Genomic DNA, 20135 nt, shown 5'->3' on the forward strand with positions numbered 1-20135 from the left:
TCATGAGACTGTCACTTGGGACTATTTTAAAAGCTTTACTAAAACCAAGATACGTCACATCTACAGCGTCCCCCTATCCATTAGGCCAGTAACCCAGACAGACAGAGAAGGAAATTAGGTTTGTCTGGCAGGATTTGTTGTTGACAAATGTATGTTGGCTGTTACTTTAACCCTGTTATCCTCTAGGTGCTTACAAATTGATTGTTGATTAATTTTGTTCCAGTAAAGTATCTTTCCAGGTGTCAAAGTTAAGAGACGGTCTATAATTCTCTGGGTGTCCTCTTTGTTCTCCTTTTTAAAGACAGGTACTATGTTTGCCCTTCTCCAGCCCTCTGGGAGCTTTCCTGTCCTCCAGAAGTTCTCAAAGATAATCACTAACAGTTCTGAGATTGCTTCAGTTGGTTCCTTACCAGGCCCTGCTGTATCTTATCTAAATATTCTTTGACCTGTCCTTTCCCTATTTTGGCTTGTGTTCCTTCCCCCTTGTTGTTAATGTTAATTGTGTGACGTCTCTGATCACAACCTACCTTTTTAGTGAAGATAGAAGCAAAATACATTAAACACCTAGGCCTTCTTGATGTCTTCTGTATTTAGCCCACTTTATTTCTCCTGTTCAACAGCTGGGGCCAGATATTGAGACAGGTTCTCTGTCTCTGTGTGATCTCTTTGGGCTGATTGGGTGACCAAAAGAGAACCAAACCCTCCCCTAAGTCCCTGCTGTGAATACTCCCAGCATAGGGAAGCCTCCAGCAGGTGCAGAGCATGCAGAACTGGCTTCTAGGCCTCACTCCCCACGTCTCCCAGCACAGGGATCATTTTAGGGTGTGGAGGGGGAACTGTCCAGTGTGTTCCAACAGTCCCTGTCTTACGTACAGTCTCTGTAGGACCATACCCAGTGGAGCAAGTCAGAACAGCCCTTAGTCTGTTCTAATCTGCACCAGAGAATCCGATAGAGAATCCGGGAGCAGTGATCATCTCCATGACAGCTACCTTCCTCCCTACCTCCCTTTCTTCCGCACCCAGCGGAAGTTGTGTTGGTTTGGATGTTGACAGCCAGCATCCTCAGTAAAAGAAGCCTTAAACCAGGACCAGGCCTACTTGAATCCTGGGGAGGGGAGGGGAAATCCAAGGGCCAGAATACAACTGGGTGCAGGGACAACAAATGAAAAGAGAGGAACAGGAGTGGAGTTCCTAAAGTATTAAGATCAAAAGGATTAGTGATTTAACTGTGTCACATGACCAGTCAGAAGAGGAACACAGACTAAGTAGGATATCTTAGGAGAAAAAGGACAGAAAGGAAGTCTCACCATCACAGAATACCCCGCCCTCCTGGTGTGATATGGCATTTCAGCAACTATGCCTTGCTCTCCTCCTCACTATATGTCACTGATCTGGTACGATGGTTAGAGCCCTGAAAATCTGCGGATAACAGCTTCATATCCCCAGATATCTGCATCTATGGATACAGATCTTTGTTTACCTTCTCTGGATTACGGATCAGATGCAGATCCAAATTTTTATCCATGCCGGGCTCTATATTATGCAGGGGGTCTCAATCAGCAGGGTTCTGATTTCAGGGGGTCTGCCCGTAGGGCTGAAGCCCAGAGCCCCACAGGGCCTTAGACCCCCTGAAACCAGCTTGCAGCTTCCGAGGGGGCCACAGATGCCCAGTTGAGAAGCTCTGCTCTAGAGGGTGCTAGTGCAGATCCTTATATAAGGTGGAGTGCAGATCTCAGGTCAGATACAATTTAATTACCATGGATACGAATCCAAATTTTTGTATCCATGCAGGGCTCTAATGATGGTGACTTGGCCTTTATCCAGGTCTCCCTATAGTTCCACCCCTTCCAGGGAATCAAGGCCCCAAACAAATAATGTCCAACAACATAGTGGTAATCAACACAACATCTTCTGTCCTTCCTGAGCTCCTCTTCAGCCTCGCAGGGCTTCCCCCTGGAAACCCTCAGCAAAACTCAGAAACCAGACAAAAATACCATCTAAAGCAACTTCTTCCTGCCTAGGTTTCAGCTTTTAGAGCATCCTAGGTTCTTCCAGTTCTCCTCTCTACTACAGAGCACCAACCCACAGGGCTGCCTCTCTGGAATCTTGCCCCTTTTTCAAGCCCCCCACCCCCTGCACCAGCGTTCACTCCACTCTTGTAGCTTCCCCACAATTCTCCCTCCACTGAGCTTCTGTCTGACCCTTCGCACAGGGCAGGAACTCCAGATCTCCACTCTCCTGGGTCTCCTTCTCCCAGCTGAGTTCCTCAGTGAGCCTGACGCACCCTCCAGGTATAACAGGTTGATGCTAATTCAAGCTCTGAAGCATGTCTACACTACAAAATTAAGTCGAGCTAATTTATTTTGGCATACAACCACTGCAGAAATTACATTTCTTGTGTGTCTACACTTTGTTCCTTGTGTCGGCGGTGCATGTCTTCATCAGGAATGCTTGTGTCGATTGTACTGTCAGTGTGGGGCATTGTGGCAAGGCTCCTGACCGCCAGTAACCGTCGACATAAGCAACGCAGTGTCAGTATTGACACTGCATTGACCTAACTACATCGACACCTTGACTCTATGCTGCTCGCGGAGGTGGAGTTATTAAATTGGCTTAGGCAGGCAGTTACTTTGACAGGAGTGAAATTTAAGTGTAGACACTTACAATTAGGTCAACATAAGATGCCTTGTGTTGACCTAACTCTGAGGTATACACCAGGCCTCTATCTCTATTTAGCCCCTTTTTGGTCAGTATGGGGTTTATACGCTCATCACAACATGATTTGCTTAACTGTTATGCTTCACAAACTTTACTGACTATTGTACAGTGTCATCCACTACTTTCAAATAAGAGTTCGTTATGACGGAGCTATGCTGTACAGAGAGTGCATCCTTCACACTGAACTAAATCCTTTCATCATCACAAGTACTTGAATCCTACCTGTTCTTTCATTTCCTTAGCTGACTTTGGAGACTACGATCAGTATGAATCTCAGGAATTTCTACAAAGATTTGCCTTGTTTCCTGTGGTAAGCACTTTCTTCAGCTGCTTTTCTGACATTATGGAAAGAAAACAAACAGTTTGGAGACCCCTTACGAAGTGAGCAAACGCTGTATTGACAAATAGCAGTGCTTGATCAGAGAGAGATTTCAACAAAGGGATAAATGCTTATATAAAGGCTGAGAACCACTACTTCTCTCTGTTGTTTACTGCTCCCAAACAAATCAAAGCACAAATGATTGAGGTTCTGCAAGTAGATCTAATTAAAGTTTTTATCAGGTAATTGAATGACATATAATGCTTTGAATTGCACAATAGATCCCAGTTTTCCAGGACATTGCAATGTTTTAAGATGTTTGTATATTATAGTGAAGATAAATGGTGTTGGGGGGAAAACAGTGTGTTTTAGGTTTTTGCAGTGATCTGTTCACAGCCTACTAACCACAGGCTCAGTTGGAAGTCAGGTTCCTACTGAATGAAGGAACTAATTATTTTATCCTTTAGAATTCCTTCTGCTAGCTCTTTAACTAAACTCTGCTTTATGTTAAGGGTTGGTTACAAGAGGAAAAAGTCCTGGAGGAAGCAACACAGAAAGTGGCCTTGCTGCATCAAAAGTACAGGTAAGATTTCATAAATGCAGAAATTGTGGAGCAGTCATTTCAGATCTATGGGCTTGTCTATACTACAAAATTAAGCCGACTTAAGTTAGGTTGACCTACAGCCATTGCAGTAATTTAAATCGATTCTGTGTGTCCATACAGTATGCACCTTCTGTCAGTGGTGTGCATCCTCACCGGGAGCGCTTGCACCAACTCAAGTGGGGCATTGTTGGGCACTGACAGCTGGAGCCCCACCGTCCCTGGGCTGACAGCTGGAGCACTGTATTTTGTCCAGTTCTTGATGCCACATTTCAGGAAATATGTGGACAAATTGGAGAAAGTCCGGAGAAAAGCAACAAAAGTGATTTAAAGGTTTAGAAAACATGACCTATGAGGGAAGGTTGAAAAAATTGTGTTTTGTGTAGTCTGGAGAAGAGAAGACTGATGGAGGGACATCACAGTTTTCAAGTACATAAAAGGTTTTTAAAAGGAGGAGGGAGAAAAATCGTTCTCGTTAACCTCTGAGGATAGGAAAAGACAAAATGGGCTTAAATTGCAGCAAGGGCAAATTAGGTTGGACATTAGGAAAAACTTCCTAACTGTCAGGGTAGTTAAGCACTGGAATAAATTGCCTAGGGAGATTGTGGAATCTCCGTCATGGGAGATTTTTAAGTGAGGGTTAGACAAACACCTGTCAGGGATGGTCTAGATAATATTTAGTCCTCCCTTGAGTGTAGGGGACTGGACTAGAAGACCTCTCGAAGTTCTTTCTAGTTCTATGATTCTATGGTATAGGTGATGATGTATATTTAGGTAGTGCGGTATAGAGCTTCTCACCCATATGTTGCTGGTTCAAGTCATCCTGGCTCAATAGTAACTGAAAGTTATAGTATGATGCTGTCTCACTCTTATATCTAGAGTACAGGTCTCCAAATCACTAAAACTATAAGTGCCACTAATGGGAATGAATAATTAGGAACAGCTACTGCTCTCTTGCCAGAGGTGTTCTCTCCCGGTCAGAGTTGAGGCAGAGCTGGGGATGAGTAGTGTGGGGAAAATTGCATTTCTCCTGTCTGTGCCGTGAATTTCAAGCTTCTGTGGATATTTACATCCAGGGTAAAGCCAGGACATTTGAAATAGCAAATGCATATCATAATAATGCTGCTTATCGGGGCAAAAATAAATATTGTGGCTTCGTTGTTATAATGTTTATAAAGTCCTTTAACTTAATCTCTCGCTTTAGTGTAATGGAAATTGTGACCACAATTGTTGTTGTTTAAGAACTAACAGTATGCTCAGAGCTGTACCAGTCTAAAGGTAACCTCTGTTTCAAGTCGAAGTCACAGAGATAAGACACGGTGCACTGGGAAACCCAGAGGAGGGTGTCGGATGAGATTCCTTTTTTGTTTTTCCTGATCTCACTCTTTTTTCCTCTATTTAGTATGATGTTGGGCTGAAGATGGAGTTTGATGTCACTCAGTGTTGTGGGTTTGTTTTAAGCAGCATGGAAGCTGTGAGTCTTTAGGAAGAATTAGAATGAGGAGAGGGGTGAGGACTGACATATCGGGATTGGGGGCTTGTTCTGTGCATAATGTGCAGCATAGAAAGAGGAATGTAGATGGGAGTGGGAGAAGAGAGTGCAGGAGCTGAGGTTGATGTAGGAGAAAAGAGGAATGAGAAGGAATATAATAAATTAGTGTCCCTCTTTTTTGTACTGTACAGTGCTAAGCATTCTGTTTGTGCTAAAGAAATAAATAATCTGAGATGCAGGCTGGAGTGGTATTATGCAGGGCCCTGAATGGAAATACTAGACATTCAGTTTTGACATGGTGGGTGATGGGGAACCAGGGGAGGGATTTGAAGAGGGATGTGACATAGTCTCAATAGACATAGTAGATGAATTGACAAGAAGCAATATGGAAATCAGGGAAACTAGAGAGGAAGAGGTTACAGGAGTCCAAGTGGCAGGACCTGGACAAGTGTTTTAGCCACTTGGACAGACAAGCAGCAAGATTTCACGATAGCCTGGATATCTTACTAAGTGCTTTTCAAGCTTTCAGAGCATGCTTCAGAGTAATACAAGTAGGAGTCCCCCCACTGGTACAATTTTAGAAGCTGATCACTAGACTAAAAGTTACTGTTGTGTTTATTTGTAGAGGCCTTACACCTCCTGATGCAGAAATGTTATATATGCAAGAGGTAGAGAGAATGGAAGGCTATGGTGAGGAGAGCTACCCTGCAAAGGTAAGGATGGCTTTGACACTTGATGTGACTTAACAAGTGCAACCATCTTCATATCTTTCTTCCATTTTAAAGAAAAACCAAGAAAATCCAATGTATAAGAAACCTCTGGGCCCAATACCCCATCTCTTAGTCACCTGAGTTATCCCAATCACTTCACTGGGATTACTCTGGTGCATAAGGGCTTCTGTATCGAGTCCTGTGTTAGTGCTGCATGATGAGGAGAGGTCATGATCTCAAACTAAAGATTAAGATTTGCATTGCCTATGTAAGACTCCTTCTATGACCTCACTGAAGTGAATAGTTGCTGCTGCTGTAACTTTGGCTCATAAAGAGTTTCTTTCTTCTGATTTCTGTTTACTACTTCCAGGACAGCCAGGGAAGTGACCTATTTATTGGGGCATGTCTTGATGGTATCTTTGTGAAACACAAAAATGGCCGGCCTCCTGTTATATTTCGGTGAGTAGTGTCCTCTGTCAGAATAATGCTGATGAGTACTTTGCAAATTAACATTTTATGTGCAGTCCTCAGTTGCTTTCTGGGCATCTTGGATGAATACAGATCTTACTCATTAGCACAGTTCCAAACATGGGCCCAGTCTTGCAGTCCTTGTGCATACATACTGTAGTCAATGGGAGTTTTACCTATATAACTGCTGCAGGATTAGTTCATTTAGATCTATGTTATATATGTGTGTTCCTCTGTGCAAATGCATGTGACGTTAAAGGCAGCAGCATTTTGCCAGATACAGACACGTACCTTTACGATTGCACATCCCCAAGTAATTGATGTGCATGTTTTGTTTTTTTTTGTATGTTGTGGGGGTGTGTGTGTGTGTGTGTGGTGTTCTATATATGGAAATATGAAGAGAAGAGTTGCATTACTATTCTGAAGTGATAGATCATTTGCTGTTTGCAGTTAGGCTGTCACTGGTAGTGAAGCATGCAGTCTTCCTGGACATTCTCATAGTTAAACATTTTTTAAATGTTTTTCCATACTAGGCATGGCCTTGAGATCCATCTATCCAGGGCCCAATTCCAATAGCCCAGATTTCACCTTTGGATGCAAGCACATGGATCCCACTGACCTCAATAAGAGCTGCATGTGTGCATCCATGGGCAGGATTTGGCCTACCAATTGAATGTCATGTAGCGACACATGTGGAAGGCTACTTTCAAGGACATTGGTGACTTATAGTCACCATTGTGGCCAGGTGGACGTTGTTCTCAGTGGATTTTATCTGATCAAATCGAGTTTATGACTGACTGAGGACCAAATTTTGGAACCTCTCTGCAACCCCAGAGTAAGTGGGCCAGGCACAGTGAATCTCTACGGGCACCAAGGTCTGCTCACCCTTGCCTGTCTTCTCAATTATTTTAACCAGGTCTTAATAGCTCTGAGCATTCTTGGTTACTGGACATAGCTTTTCTTTTACAATGAGTGATTAACTTTCAAGCAGTCAGGACATGCTAATGGCTAGTTTCTTGTCTTAAATGCATAAAAAAAAGTTTAATAAGTTGAAAGACATCAGAGTTGAGCAGGAATAGCACAGCATTATCCATTATAAATAATACCACCCACACTTATACATCCTCCAAAGAACTACAGTTACATCCCCATTTTCCTTTTAACAATAATTTAATGGGTATGAAGTTATAGTCTGCTTCTTTAATCACTATTGTAGAGTTTGCTACACATGACTCAGATGCGGGGCGGGGAGAGGGGGGAGTTGTTGCTCAGTTAGTCCTCATTTTCCCCCCCCCCCCCCCGCCCAAAGATAGATTTTGTTTTTCATTTATACTTTCTGTATGCTGAAAATCCAGAGCTTACTTGTCATGTCTTCTCCCTATATCCTTAGGTGGCATGACATTGCCAATATGTCCCACAACAAGTCCTTTTTTGCATTAGAACTGGCAAATAAAGAAGAGACAATCCAGTTCCAAACTGTAAGTGAGTGAGTTTTTATTTCTCTCAGTCTAAAGTGTACAAGTAAACCACAAAATAAGACAATCCCTCAAACTATTTTTGTCCGAAATGTTATTTTTTTTCAACTGTGTAGTTATGTGGAGGTTTTTTAGTTGCTGTTACAATTTTTAAAAAGTTCTAATTATAAGGGTGGCACAAATATAACATTTTAAATTCTCTGGCTGCTTCGGCAGTTTTTATACAAAAGTAAAAGGCATTAAGAAATCTTATCTTTCGTAAGTACACCAGAAGTGCTGAGCACTCTGGTCTAAACGAGGGAAGCATTTAAGCATGTGTTTAAATAAGACTTTGAAGTCAATGGGACTATTCACATGCTTAAAGATAAGTACATGTTTAAGTGCTTTTGCTGGGTCAGGGCCAGAGTGCTCAGCGCCTTGCAGAATTGAGCCTTTAAAGCATTTGTCTATTCCCTTCTTCAAGGATATAATTTTTGTAATAGTCTTAAAGTGTGATATGCACAGTATATATGGTTATTCAGTGTTCTGAGTCATAAGATTGTCTTCAGCAGAAGGCTGCTATTTTCAACTTCTTTTAATCTAGTGGAGTGTTCATGCTTGAGCAGCTGGATTAGTCCTGGAGATTACATGGTTCCTAAGAAACTTTGATATAGAAACTGCTACATCAAAATGAAATGGGTCAAATCTTGTTCCAAGGTAAGTCAGTGGTAAAACTTTCACTGACTTCCATGGGACCAAGAGTTGGGCCTGTATATTTTAGCCTGTATATTTTGTCGTATATCTATATATTTTTGTTTGACAGGAGGACATGGAAACAGCAAAATATGTGTGGAGGATGTGTGTGGCCAGACACAAATTTTACAGACTAAATAAATGTAGCCTGTAAGTAGAATAGTTTTTTTGGGGGGAGGAGGTCTCTGTTCCCATAATGAACTTAAATGCTACATAACGTCTGTAATTTATTACTTGTTTTGAATATACTAAGTAGTGACCTTGTTTACTCCTGATGCTTTCAACCATGTATTTATACCCAATATGGAAAGGATTTATCTTTAAATGGTTGCAGCCTTATAATAGAGGATGATATTTTTATAACCTGGAGTCACAGCTGAGAACCCGGGGCGGCTCTATGTTTTTTGCCGCCCCAAGCACGGCAGTCGGGTGGCCTTCGGTGGCACGCCTGCGGGTGGTCCGCCGGTGACGCGGATTTGGCAGCGTTTCTGTGGGTGATCTGCTGGTCCCGCGCCTTTGGCGTACCCACCTCTGAATTGCCGCTGAAGCCGCGGGACCGGCGGACCTCCCGCAGGCATGCTGCCAAAGGCTGCCTGACTGCCGCCCTCACGGCGACCGGCATGCCGCCCCCCGCAGCTTGTCGCCCCAAGCACACGCTTGCTGCGCTGGTGCCTGGAGCCGCCCCTGCTGAGAACATAATCCTCTTCTAATAACTTGATCTCAATGCTGTAAATGCATCTACTTGCACTATTAATGTCAAGATGTTTGTGAAATACTGAAATCTATGGGACTCTGAATGTGCTTTTGACTGAACTTGTAATAGGACACTGACGTTATTTTAAAGGTGCAGGGGAGTGAATGTAGTGTTCTTGGAAGATGCTGGATTGGCAGTCTTACAGTATGCAGCCCTTTTGATATCCACAGAATCCTCATAGCTCAGTAGGCACCAGAGCAGAACAAATTAAATACAAGTGAGAAGATTAAATTTAATGGGCCAGTCTCCACAGTGCAAATCAAGGGCCTGATTCTGATTTTTCACCTTTTTTACTTCAGTCAAGTTATTCTTGATTTACATTAGTGTGAGACAGACAATCAGGCCCAGTGAGTCAAAATAAGCATGATTTCCATTTAATTTAATTTATTTCACATAGTCCAGCAATAAATGACTTGTTGAGGTCTGATTCAGAGCCTATTGAAGTTGAAGGAAAGATGGTGGGAAATATCCACATCACAAAAATCACCACAACAGGCACTAATATTAATTACACCCTTGTTGACACTCTCAAAAATAGTTGAAGGATTAACTTGGAATAGAGACCAAACTGGCCTCTCATCCCTCATGGTGGCTGCCTTCTGGTCAGGGATGAAGCACATTGGTGGAGGTGGTGTATATGTCAGAAGCATGTGTAGCTGCTGTTTGAACTATATTGGTTTTCTGGTTACATTATGAACGTCAGTCTCTGGGCTGTCAATTCTGTACTCTTTACAATAGCTCAATTTAAAAAAAAAACAACAAATGCCCACAACCAGTAGCTCTTAATCTTTCCTTACTGGGATCCCCATGTCAACGAGCTGGGAAATCTTCCTGTTTAGCAAAAGGGAGGGGCAAAGTAGTGCTGACACCCAGGCTAAGAACCTCTGTCCCAGATTCATCTAAGTTCAGTTAAAATGTCTTCTCTGCTGGTAACACGTGCCTTTCTTTTCAATGTGCTAGTTGACTGTCTCCATTTTGTCTGCACGTACCTTGTCTTTAGAGACTCCCCAGACTCTCCGCCTGTGGAAGGCTCTCAGAAACCTTTCCTCATTCTTTCCTTTCCACGCTTTCCAATTCTTTCTCGTCCTTCTCTTCCCAAAGGGTGAGCTGGAGAATAATCTCTTTCTTTCTTTCTGAAATTTTGCATGTCCTGTATTTGTATTGCTCTGGTGTCTTTTGGGTCCTTGTCTTACTGCACACTGACGGGTACAGAAACAGTATAGAGTGGGGGGAAATGGGCATTGCTGACCAGTCCAACATGCAGTGATTTGCAAACTACAATACATTGTTTATGATAGCGACAATGTTTGCCGTATCTAAAATTTGGATTGGCTAGGGACCCAGAATGAGCATTTGGCTGTTGTTTATTTCTTATTATAGCCTAGTAAGTATTGAGGACCCTTTACAGATGATTATAAAGACAGACATCCAGGCCAGGGAGCCTACAGGTTACCACTTGGGTGAGAGTCTATCGGGGTTGAAATTTGGTGTGAGAGCATGGAAATCCCACCTTTCTCCCAGCCCACTGCATATGTGAAATTCAGGTCCTCCTCCGGTTCACTCGCTGCTGGGGAAGCCTGGTGTGCCAGAGCAATCTGAATCCTTCTCCTGCTAGGGTGTTGTATATGGGGAGAGAAGGCAGTGAGATAGGCAAACACCTTGTTTATTTCTCCCTCCTCATCCTATTTATGTGTTTCTTCTCATTCTAGCAACAGCGGTGATTTGTGCACATGCTGCACATAGCTCTTCCCTTTGGGACTGGTGGGAGGACTATGCACCATAGGGCCTGATTCTGTGAAGTGCTGAGTGCCCTGAAATGCGGTGGTGAGCACTTTACAGGATTGGGTCTAAGTTGACAATGTTGTAAAACTCTTTGTTCATCATATGACTTGCTTTGTAGACAAACCCAGGCTGTTACAGTGAATCCAGTTAGAAGGAGGTCCTCTTCCAGGATGTCTCTGGTAAGGTTTTCAAATAGCTTCACATTTGAGCCACTTCTTGTTTCTTGTTTTTTGCTAACTAGAATGAGGATGCCCCATGAAGGGAGAAATGGTGTGACTACAGTCATAGTTGGTAAGATTAGAGAAGGATACTTTTCTTAGGAATATGCCAAACTTCTGAGATTTGAACTTTTATAGTTTTCCATTAGACTTGAGTCAAATTATTTTTTCCTTTAATGAAATAAGCTGAAATGATGAAAAATAAGGTGGGATCAATAAATTAAGAACCACATTGGCTTGTCAGAAAACCAGGATGTAACTTCTTAATAACTGATCTAAAAATAGTTTTGTTAGGTATTTTAGATACATCTGTTTTCAATTTAAGATTCCCCTACATCTAGAGAAAATCCTAGATGTCTGTTTGTAGGCACTACCTTGGTTGGCTTTTACTCTTCACTTGCCCTGAAAATTGATACTTTGTGTTACACACTGACTAAATTTTCTTTTAGAATAGCCCCTTGTACAATCTTCTTCAAGACTCTTTAATAGTCATGTAGTATTTAACTACTTTTAAAATATCTTCTTTCTTAGCCCAAGCCACAGCCTTACATGATGCAACCACCACCTCCTCTACATTACAATGGACACTACACGGAACCATATACATCGTCCCAAGGTAAATTATGATGTGGTCACGATGTTTAACTCTCAAGTAAATTCTAAATACAATGGGAACCAGTAAACACTCAGACCACTTGATATCACATTTTACCACATTACATCACACTATATTTCAACTCACTTTAAGGCCCCATGGCACTGCTAGAGCTGTGCAAAGAGGCCATAGTGTGAATGTGAGTCAGAACCACAGTATTTCTCTTGCTGCAGTACTTGTTTCTATTCTAAGTATCGTGATAGAGGAGTGTGGCAGGGAGCTAGGATGGCGAACACTGAGTTATTGACCATGCTCATTGTAATTACAGACCACAATCCCTCTTGAATGAGCTTAAATTGGCTATGGTTACTATGGCTATATATACCTCAGAAGGTAAGTTAATGAGCAGGCCTCAGGAGCTCCTTCATATCCCTCTAGACCTTAAGGATATCAGAGCTTCATAAATGATCAATGGACTTTGTACCCTCTTTCCCCTGACTGCTCCAAGGACTCTGCCCCACCCCTGGACAGCAATAGAGTGAGTGGGACTTCTTAGGACCATGTGGGACAGGTACTCAAGGAAGAGAGGGACCTCCTGTCTGTAGTAGTAGGTATAGAAATCGTTGGGATAGGCTAGGGGTGCAAACTTTGAGAGCGCTCAGGGGATTGTAACTGGTTTGATAAGGAATTTTTAAACACTGGTTTTCTAAAAGTAAAATAGTTAAATTATTCAGAGCTCTCAAGTGGTGCATGTAGCTAGTCTATGTAATATGCAATGGATTTAGGGTGACCAGACAGCAAGTGTGAAAAATCGGGACAGGGGGTGGCGGGTAATAGGAGCCTATATAAGAGAGAGACCCAAAAATCGGGACGGTCCCTATAAAATCGGGACATCTGGTCACCCTAAATGGATTTACCAGTACCCTCATTTTCTTTCTCCCTTATTGTTATCCTCATTTTGTGTTTAATTAGACTATGTTCTCGGAGGCAAGGACTGTGTTTAATTATTCACTGCAGTCAGGCCTTTGAGTGTTATGGTAGTAGAAATATAAATAATATTGGTAATACTGAGTCGCTGACAGCTTTGGGAACTAATACCTGTAATCTCCATAGCAGAACAGAGTTGAATTGTTTCCAATACCGCAGTAGGGGTACAGTAAAGAATACCAAGTTTGTAATAAAATCCTGCTATTGAACGCTTATTCTCATGAACAAAGACTCAAAAGCAATTGTCAGCAAAGATGCACAACAGTTTTTTGTTTGTGCTGCATGCACAAAAAGTGCCCAGAGCAGTGACTTCTGTTTTGCATTTTGGCATCAGAGCAGAAGCTCTGCTGCTTTATGAATATTAAATGCATAAAACAATAGATAATTTACTTTACTACGTATAGTGAAATCTGTAATAAGGACCAACTGTAGTAAGCAGCAACATCCTACCATATTTTAAAATATCCCAAAGTCTCCAGAAAACTTTGGTTTGACTAAGATCTACCTTTGGTTGCTGGGATGGTCACATAAGGCAGATTTATTAGACTGTCTACACAGAGCTAGTATGCGTATGTCTCTCTGAGCTGGAGGTGTGATTCCCAGCTCAGAGAGATGTACACACTCTAGCGCTGCTTGAAAAGTAGCAATGCAGCTGTGTGGCTTAGGCTAGCCACTTGAGAACAACTGTATCCGAGGTCCTAGGAATGTACTTGGGGCAGCTAGCCTGAGCCACCGCCCATGCTGTCCCCATCATGCTGTATTTTTAGCATGCTATTTCGACCAGATCTAGCAAGTGTCTGTCTTTCTGAACTCAAAATCACATCTCCCAGCTGATTATAGACACGTCATTAGTATTGATTATTCATTTATATAGTGGGCCTGATTCTTCTGTCACTAAGGCCTTGTCTCCATAGGCAAGTTGAACTGGTTTAACTTGTTTTTTGAACTGATATAGTTGAACCAATACAAACTCCCATGTGGACACTTTTTTTTTTTTTATTATTATTTCAGTTTGAGTGTCTTATTTTGATTTAATTTAAATCTATTCCCAGTCGAATTAAGCTAAACTGGAAAAAAGATGCTCTTTGAAATAAGTGTCTCTACACAGGAATTTGCACTCTAACTAGATCAGTCTGAATTCACACCTTAGGTTATTCTAGTGCAACTTCTCCATGTAGACAAGATCTTGCACTGGCGTACCTCAAGAGTAACTCTGTATAATTCACTGGCATAAAACAGGTAAATAAGATATATAAAGAAATAAGATCAGAAGCTGGACCAAAAACTCTTATATTTTACCTTTTTCCTCAATCGCTTCCACTCTGCCTAATTCTCAGTAGCTGCAGTCACTGCAGGACTTTGAGTGGCTTGGTGGATGAGGGAAAGTCCCCTCTGCAGCCACTGTTAATTAATCCAGTTAGTTAGATGACTAGCATGGCTGCCCCTACAGGTATGGTGCACCTCTTCCCCCAGAGCTCAAGTGCTGTAACTCTGTACTGTGCCTTGTCTCCCCGGCCTAGAGAGCTGAAAGCCTGATGTTGCTCCTGAGCCTGTTACTGCTTAGTTGGTTGGATTTTTCTAGATTCCTGCTTTTGAATGGTTCTTGTGAGTGAGGCTGACATGTTTTATTGATCAACCTTTACTGAATTCTGACTCTGGCTGTTACATCACAACCCCACTTGGTCAAAGCAAAAAAAGTTCTGAATGACTTCAAGATAGAAGGCAAATTTACATCTCTCATGTTTCACTGCTGAGTCTTGATGCCACACTTATTAACATCATGGTGTCTGAAAACAAATCACATCAGAATTAAATCAGTCTCCAGATTACAGGATCCGTTCTGTATGTCAGAAAATTGACCAGGTAGCAAGAGGTTAAAACAGAAATACGATCCTGTGGTAGCAATTGTGTATTGCAGTGTGTTGGGAGCCTTGCAGCACTAAAAATGCAATCCTTGGAAGTAAAATGTTGCTTGGCAGCAATATATTGTTAAAGCTAAGATACGGTGGGAAAGGGCTGAGGTTTTGATAATTAATCATTGATTAAACATGGCTAGTAGAGGAATTTCACTCTTTTAATGTTTGGACATAATGGTTGTTAAACACTTCATTTTTTTCAGATAACCTTTTTGTGAGCAAGCAGAATGGATACTACTACCACTCTCAGACTAGCTTGGATAGAGCTCCACATGACTACAATGGCAGAATTCGCAATGGGAGTGTCTATAGTGCACACAGCACAAACTCTTTGAATAACCCACAGCACTACTTGCAGCCATCTCCCATGTCCTCTAACCCAAGCATTACTGGAAGCGATGTCCTGAGACCTGATTATGTTCCATCGCATCGACATAGTGCGCTAATACCACCTTCTTATCGGCCTACACCAGATTATGAAACTGTGATGAGACAGCTTAACAGAGGAATGATACACACAGATAGGCAGAGTCATTCTATGAGAAATCTTAACATCAGCAATTCATATGCCTACAGTAGGCCTGATGCTCTGGTCTATAGCCAACCTGAAATCCGAGAACATGCTCACTTCACCTCCCCCCAATCTAATCACTATCCTTTTAACCTGAGTTACAGTTTTCATAGCCAGTCTCCCTACCCATATCCTGCTGAACGGCGTCCAGTTGTTGGAGCAGTCAGTGTCCCTGAGCTAACAAATGTGCAGCTTCAGGCTCAGGAGTATCCAGCACCAAACATCATGAAGACCCAGGTCTATCGACCTCCTCCCCCTTACCCATACCCAAGACCTGCAAACAGTACACCAGACCTTTCCCGACATCTTTACATTAGCAGCAGCAATCCAGATCTAATCACACGGCGAGTTCACCATTCTGTTCAGACGTTTCAGGAAGACAGCCTGCCTGTTGCACATTCCCTTCAGGAAGTGAGTGAGCCCTTAACATCAGCACGGCATGCTCAGCTACAGAAAAGGAACAGTATTGAAATAGCTGGACTTGCCCACAACTTTGAAGGCATACGAATTAAAGAGCGGACCATGTCAGCCTCTGCTGCAGATGTGGCCCTTCCAAGGGTCATGTTGGCAGGGTCACAGCCCAGCGTTTTCATGGAGAGAACAAAGCAAGAAGAAAATAAGGAGCAAGAAGAAAGTTTGAACTGTGATCATAAGAAGTCTCTTTCAGATGCCACTATGCTGATTCACAGCAGCGAGGAAGAGGAAGAATTTGAAGAAGAAAACAAAGCTAGTACAACTCTGACTCCTCTCTCTGATGATCAAACCCAGCTTTCTGCTATTATGGGTGGTTATCCTCATGAATCCTTACTAAGTTACCCCTACGGTTCTGTTGCTTCACCTCCTGGCCCTTTGCATATCCTTGAGCCTAAGTTACATATTTCAGAGACGGAAAAGAGGATAAAAGATGTGAGCCCAGTACACTTAATGGCTGAAACCCAGGTGCAGAGAAGAGGTGAAGGATTGCTGACTCCATCTATGTCAGAATCTGACCTTACGACTTCGGGAAGGTACAGAGTGAGAAAGGATTCTCTGAAAAAGAGACCTGTCTCTGATCTTCTGTCAGGGAAGAAGAATATAGTGGAAGGTCTTCCCCCTTTAGGAGTAAGTGGATATTATTTCTCTCTTCTCATGGCTCCTTGTGATAGATCTGATACCATTCGTCAAGTGTTTTTAAAAAAGCTTTTTCAATATCTCTGAAGCATAGCAATTAAATGCAGTAACCTTCCTCTCCATTGCCCTCTCTCTCGCTGTTTCCTGCTTTATCTCCTTATTTGTCTGTCCTTTCCCCTATTTTGTCTTTTTTTTTCCCCCCTCAGTCTGTTCAGCCAGTCTTCCTGCCCCCACCCCCTATTCAGTCTGTAGCTAGCGGGGACTGGCTCTGAGACCTCCTCAGCCTCATATAACCCATGGATGAGTCATCCAGGGTGGCTTTTAACAGGCCACGGTTCCTAGAGCCCTCCCATTCACCAGGCAAGTGAAGCAGGGGCAGCTATATCCACTCCTCTGGCAGTTTTGTGACCGACATTAGACCCATTCCCGTAATTTGAGCATTGGACTTAACTGAATGTTCACGTGTGGCTTCTGACACACTTCCCGCTCCCTCTCCTCCTAATGTGATGTCACTAAGCTCCTCCCTCCTTTGTATTCACTCCTTGGTTTTTCGCTTATCCAGGTGCTCCCTTCCTGTCTCACCTTTTAACCATTCTTTCATCCCTAAAAACTCAGTCCCTCCTTGCCATTCCCCTCCCTGCCACAAACACAAACTGACACTCCCGCCCACAGAACCCCCTACAAGATGTGTGCAGAACCACACAATGTAATTCATGATCTTCTACATTGACCCCTCTTTGTTTTTAGTCTGTTTTAGTTTGCAAGTTCTTAGGGCAGGGACTATAACTCCATGTGTCTGTACAGTGCCTAGCTCATTGTGGGTGCTACTGTAACAAAATAATTGTTCATCCTTTTAGCCACTAGCTTTTTTCCCCTGTTTTCCCTACTTTTAGTTTTGCTTTTTTTAAATTCATTGTGCTACATTAACTTCTTCCCCAGAGTCACTACCAGCAGCTGCCAAGTAGCTCTTTACACAGGGAAGAGCAACATACTGGCATACTGACTGGCATACTAGTTTTACTGTTTTAGCAGCTGCTACAACTGACTTTGCAGAAACTAAATACTGTAGCCTTAGTCTATTTATCTAGGCACTTATATAGCCCTCATCATTGTCCCTCCGAATCCAGCTTTCTAGCATGGAGCTGGATGCAGAAAGAGACCAATAGAATTGCACAACCCTTGTCAATTTCCTTTACGAACTTTATAATTGTATATAATTTCTGTGTCTCTTCCCCTTCTTTGTTACACTAACATCAAGTAAAACTAATGAGGTTCTTCTGTTGATAGGCTTATATTCAGAGGTAGCTTGAACTCTCACCTTGTGTCATGGGTCCAGATCCTCAAAGGTTTTTAGACACCTAACTCCTAATTATTGCAATGTGACCTTTAAATATCTTTGAGGTTTTGGGTCTTGCTCTTTACATGGTATGTGTTTTTGAGACATTTGTGAACCTACTCTGCTTTTTTCTTCTACTGTGTTTGTAATTAGTTTGCTTTCACTGAGAGAGAGAGACTCACTTTAGTTTTAAACTGAGATGTTCTTTACTCATTGGAAATGTTCAATAGAATACTGTCTTATTCAGCAAGTAACATTGTTTAGTTATTTTAAAACACAGCTAGAACAAGGTGGGTCAGGTAATATCTTTTATTGGACCAACTTCTGTGGAGCTTGAAAGATTGTGTCTTTCACCAACAGAAGTTGGTCCAGTAAAAGATATTACCTCACCCACTTCATCTCTCTCTCATCTTAAGACCAACGTGTCTACAACAACCCTGCAAACAATATAGATAGAACCTAATTCCTTTCAGTACTTAACACTGAGATTTATATCCTGATAAGACTGATAGAGGCATTCTTTCCATGACGTCTTTTGCTCCCACTGTGGTCCTTTGTTATTGGGTTTCTATTCATTCATTCTTGCACATAGTCCCATTCTCTTAGCTTTGGCAATTTAACAGTGTTTTTGTTTCTGTTACTGCCTGTTAGCTCTTGGATATATTGATTTTTTTTCACTCACACAAGTGCCCATGTTGTGTTTCAGTTTTTTTCACTGTGATAAATTCTTTAGGTCTATTATTTTTGTTAGCAGCCAAACTTATAAACTGTAGGATTGAGACATTTGCTTTCTCTAGTATGTAAGTGTTCAAAAGATCATGGTGGAATGGTTCTTAACACAAAAATCCCCCTGAATTTGTACTAATATTTTCCTCTAACAGTAAGTGATTACTGCAAAATTAAAGATTCAGGCCCTGATTTTCCAAAGGCCCTTAACTCTGCCTCTAAGTATCGACCACATTTTTGCATCTGAAATTTGTTGTAGGCCCATTTTTTTACGTGTTTGACATTTAAGAATCCTCCCCCCACCCCAGCTGCAGTCTAATGCTTATGCATCTAAGTGCTATAAAATGCACCCATAAAATTGTTCTCTGAGGCCACTTCTGAAAACTGGGCCTATAAACTATATAGTGTGATGCACATAATCGTTTTGATGTGTGTAATATCCCTTTTGCGGTATTTTTTTCTGTCTTATTCATATTATTAGAGATTTTAATTCTGTTGAGGACTGTAAACTGCCCAGAATTTCCCCTTGCACTGTGACCTAGCCTTGGAGAGAACAATATTTGTCATTCTTGTGGCGTTTCAGAAACTTGTATCTGGAATGAAGTCAGACTGGTGTCCTGTCCTAAGAAAGAATGTGGCTTTACCACTGGAATCTCTTAGACAGTGGTTAGCAAAGAGAAACGACTGTGCATTGTCTTCTGTTTGCAAAAAGGAGTCAGAGGAGTCCCTCTTATTAAGCTGAACCCCTATGAAGGCTACGTAGTAATCTGTTTTGTGGATATTACAATTTTTAAAATTTTTCTGCAGGGTATGAAAAAGAATAGAACTGATGCAAAAAAAATAGGGCCTCTGAAGCTAGCTGCCCTAAATGGACTAACCTTGTCTCGAATGCCTTTGCCAGATGAGGGTAAAGAAGAGCCTACCAGAGCAACAAATGATGAACGGGTATGTTAAAGTTTTCTAGAGTGTTTGGTTTCTCTTAGCCAGGCAATCTTAAAAATGAACTGCATCGTCATTGTGTTTTGTGCTAATTACTAGAACATCTCACCCTCAAAATAATTCAGACATAGAAGGTGGCAGCAAATCGGTGAAAGAGACTTGTAATTATTGGTTAGTTGTTGGTAAAAGTGCCTAATGAGGCTAAGGATGAAAGTGTGTGTGTGTATATATATTTTTTTTAAATGTGTAAGATTCACTTGTCATCCAGCTTCTGGGCAGTAGTTAAAATAGTATCCAGAGTTTTTTAAATTAGAAACTTTCCCTCCATTTCCCACTGAGTTGTATCCCTGTCTAGAGTGTATGCTCTTCATGGTAGGGACCGTGACTTTCTGTGTGACTTGCACTGTTGGTGCTTAACAAACAATAATAAAAATGTAACAACAAGTATCCTAGTTAGAATTCACTCCAGGGTTCAGGTCTTTGCAGGTCACATTGATATTTCTCCTCAGGAAAAACCCTGAAAAAAAAGATGGATCTTAAACAATGCCCTGAAGATCAACACATTTATACTATCTCAAGCCTGTGGGGGAAGCCGGCTCCAAAATTGAGGGTCATCCAACTGAGAATGCCTTGATCCCAGCTTCTAGCTGTTTAAAGCTTTGATGTGCAGCATAAGCAAGAGCGCT

The 20135-nt window shown here is 42.0% G+C and overlaps 1 protein-coding gene across 2 annotated transcripts in view; it reads left to right on the forward strand.

The window, feature by feature from the left end:
- The window catches only part of PTPN21 (protein tyrosine phosphatase non-receptor type 21), a 51167-nt gene that overhangs the window by 19610 nt on the left and 11422 nt on the right, over window positions 1-20135 (forward strand). The window contains exons 4-14 of one of the 2 annotated variants that reach the window (XM_039536440.1): window positions 2961-3028; window positions 3550-3620; window positions 5756-5843; window positions 6211-6299; window positions 7699-7786; window positions 8586-8665; window positions 10270-10371; window positions 11170-11230; window positions 11801-11885; window positions 14971-16439; window positions 19318-19455. In XM_039536440.1, coding sequence (XP_039392374.1) covers window positions 2961-3028; window positions 3550-3620; window positions 5756-5843; window positions 6211-6299; window positions 7699-7786; window positions 8586-8665; window positions 10270-10371; window positions 11170-11230; window positions 11801-11885; window positions 14971-16439; window positions 19318-19455 — 2339 coding nt within the window. The remainder of the gene's footprint in view (window positions 1-2960; window positions 3029-3549; window positions 3621-5755; window positions 5844-6210; window positions 6300-7698; window positions 7787-8585; window positions 8666-10269; window positions 10372-11169; window positions 11231-11800; window positions 11886-14970; window positions 16440-19317; window positions 19456-20135) is intronic. The other variant, XM_039536441.1, reaches the window with a different exon arrangement.

Source organism: Mauremys reevesii, linkage group 4 (genome assembly GCF_016161935.1).
Source record: "Mauremys reevesii isolate NIE-2019 linkage group 4, ASM1616193v1, whole genome shotgun sequence".
In the NCBI taxonomy this organism is placed as follows: domain Eukaryota; kingdom Metazoa; phylum Chordata; order Testudines; family Geoemydidae; genus Mauremys; species Mauremys reevesii.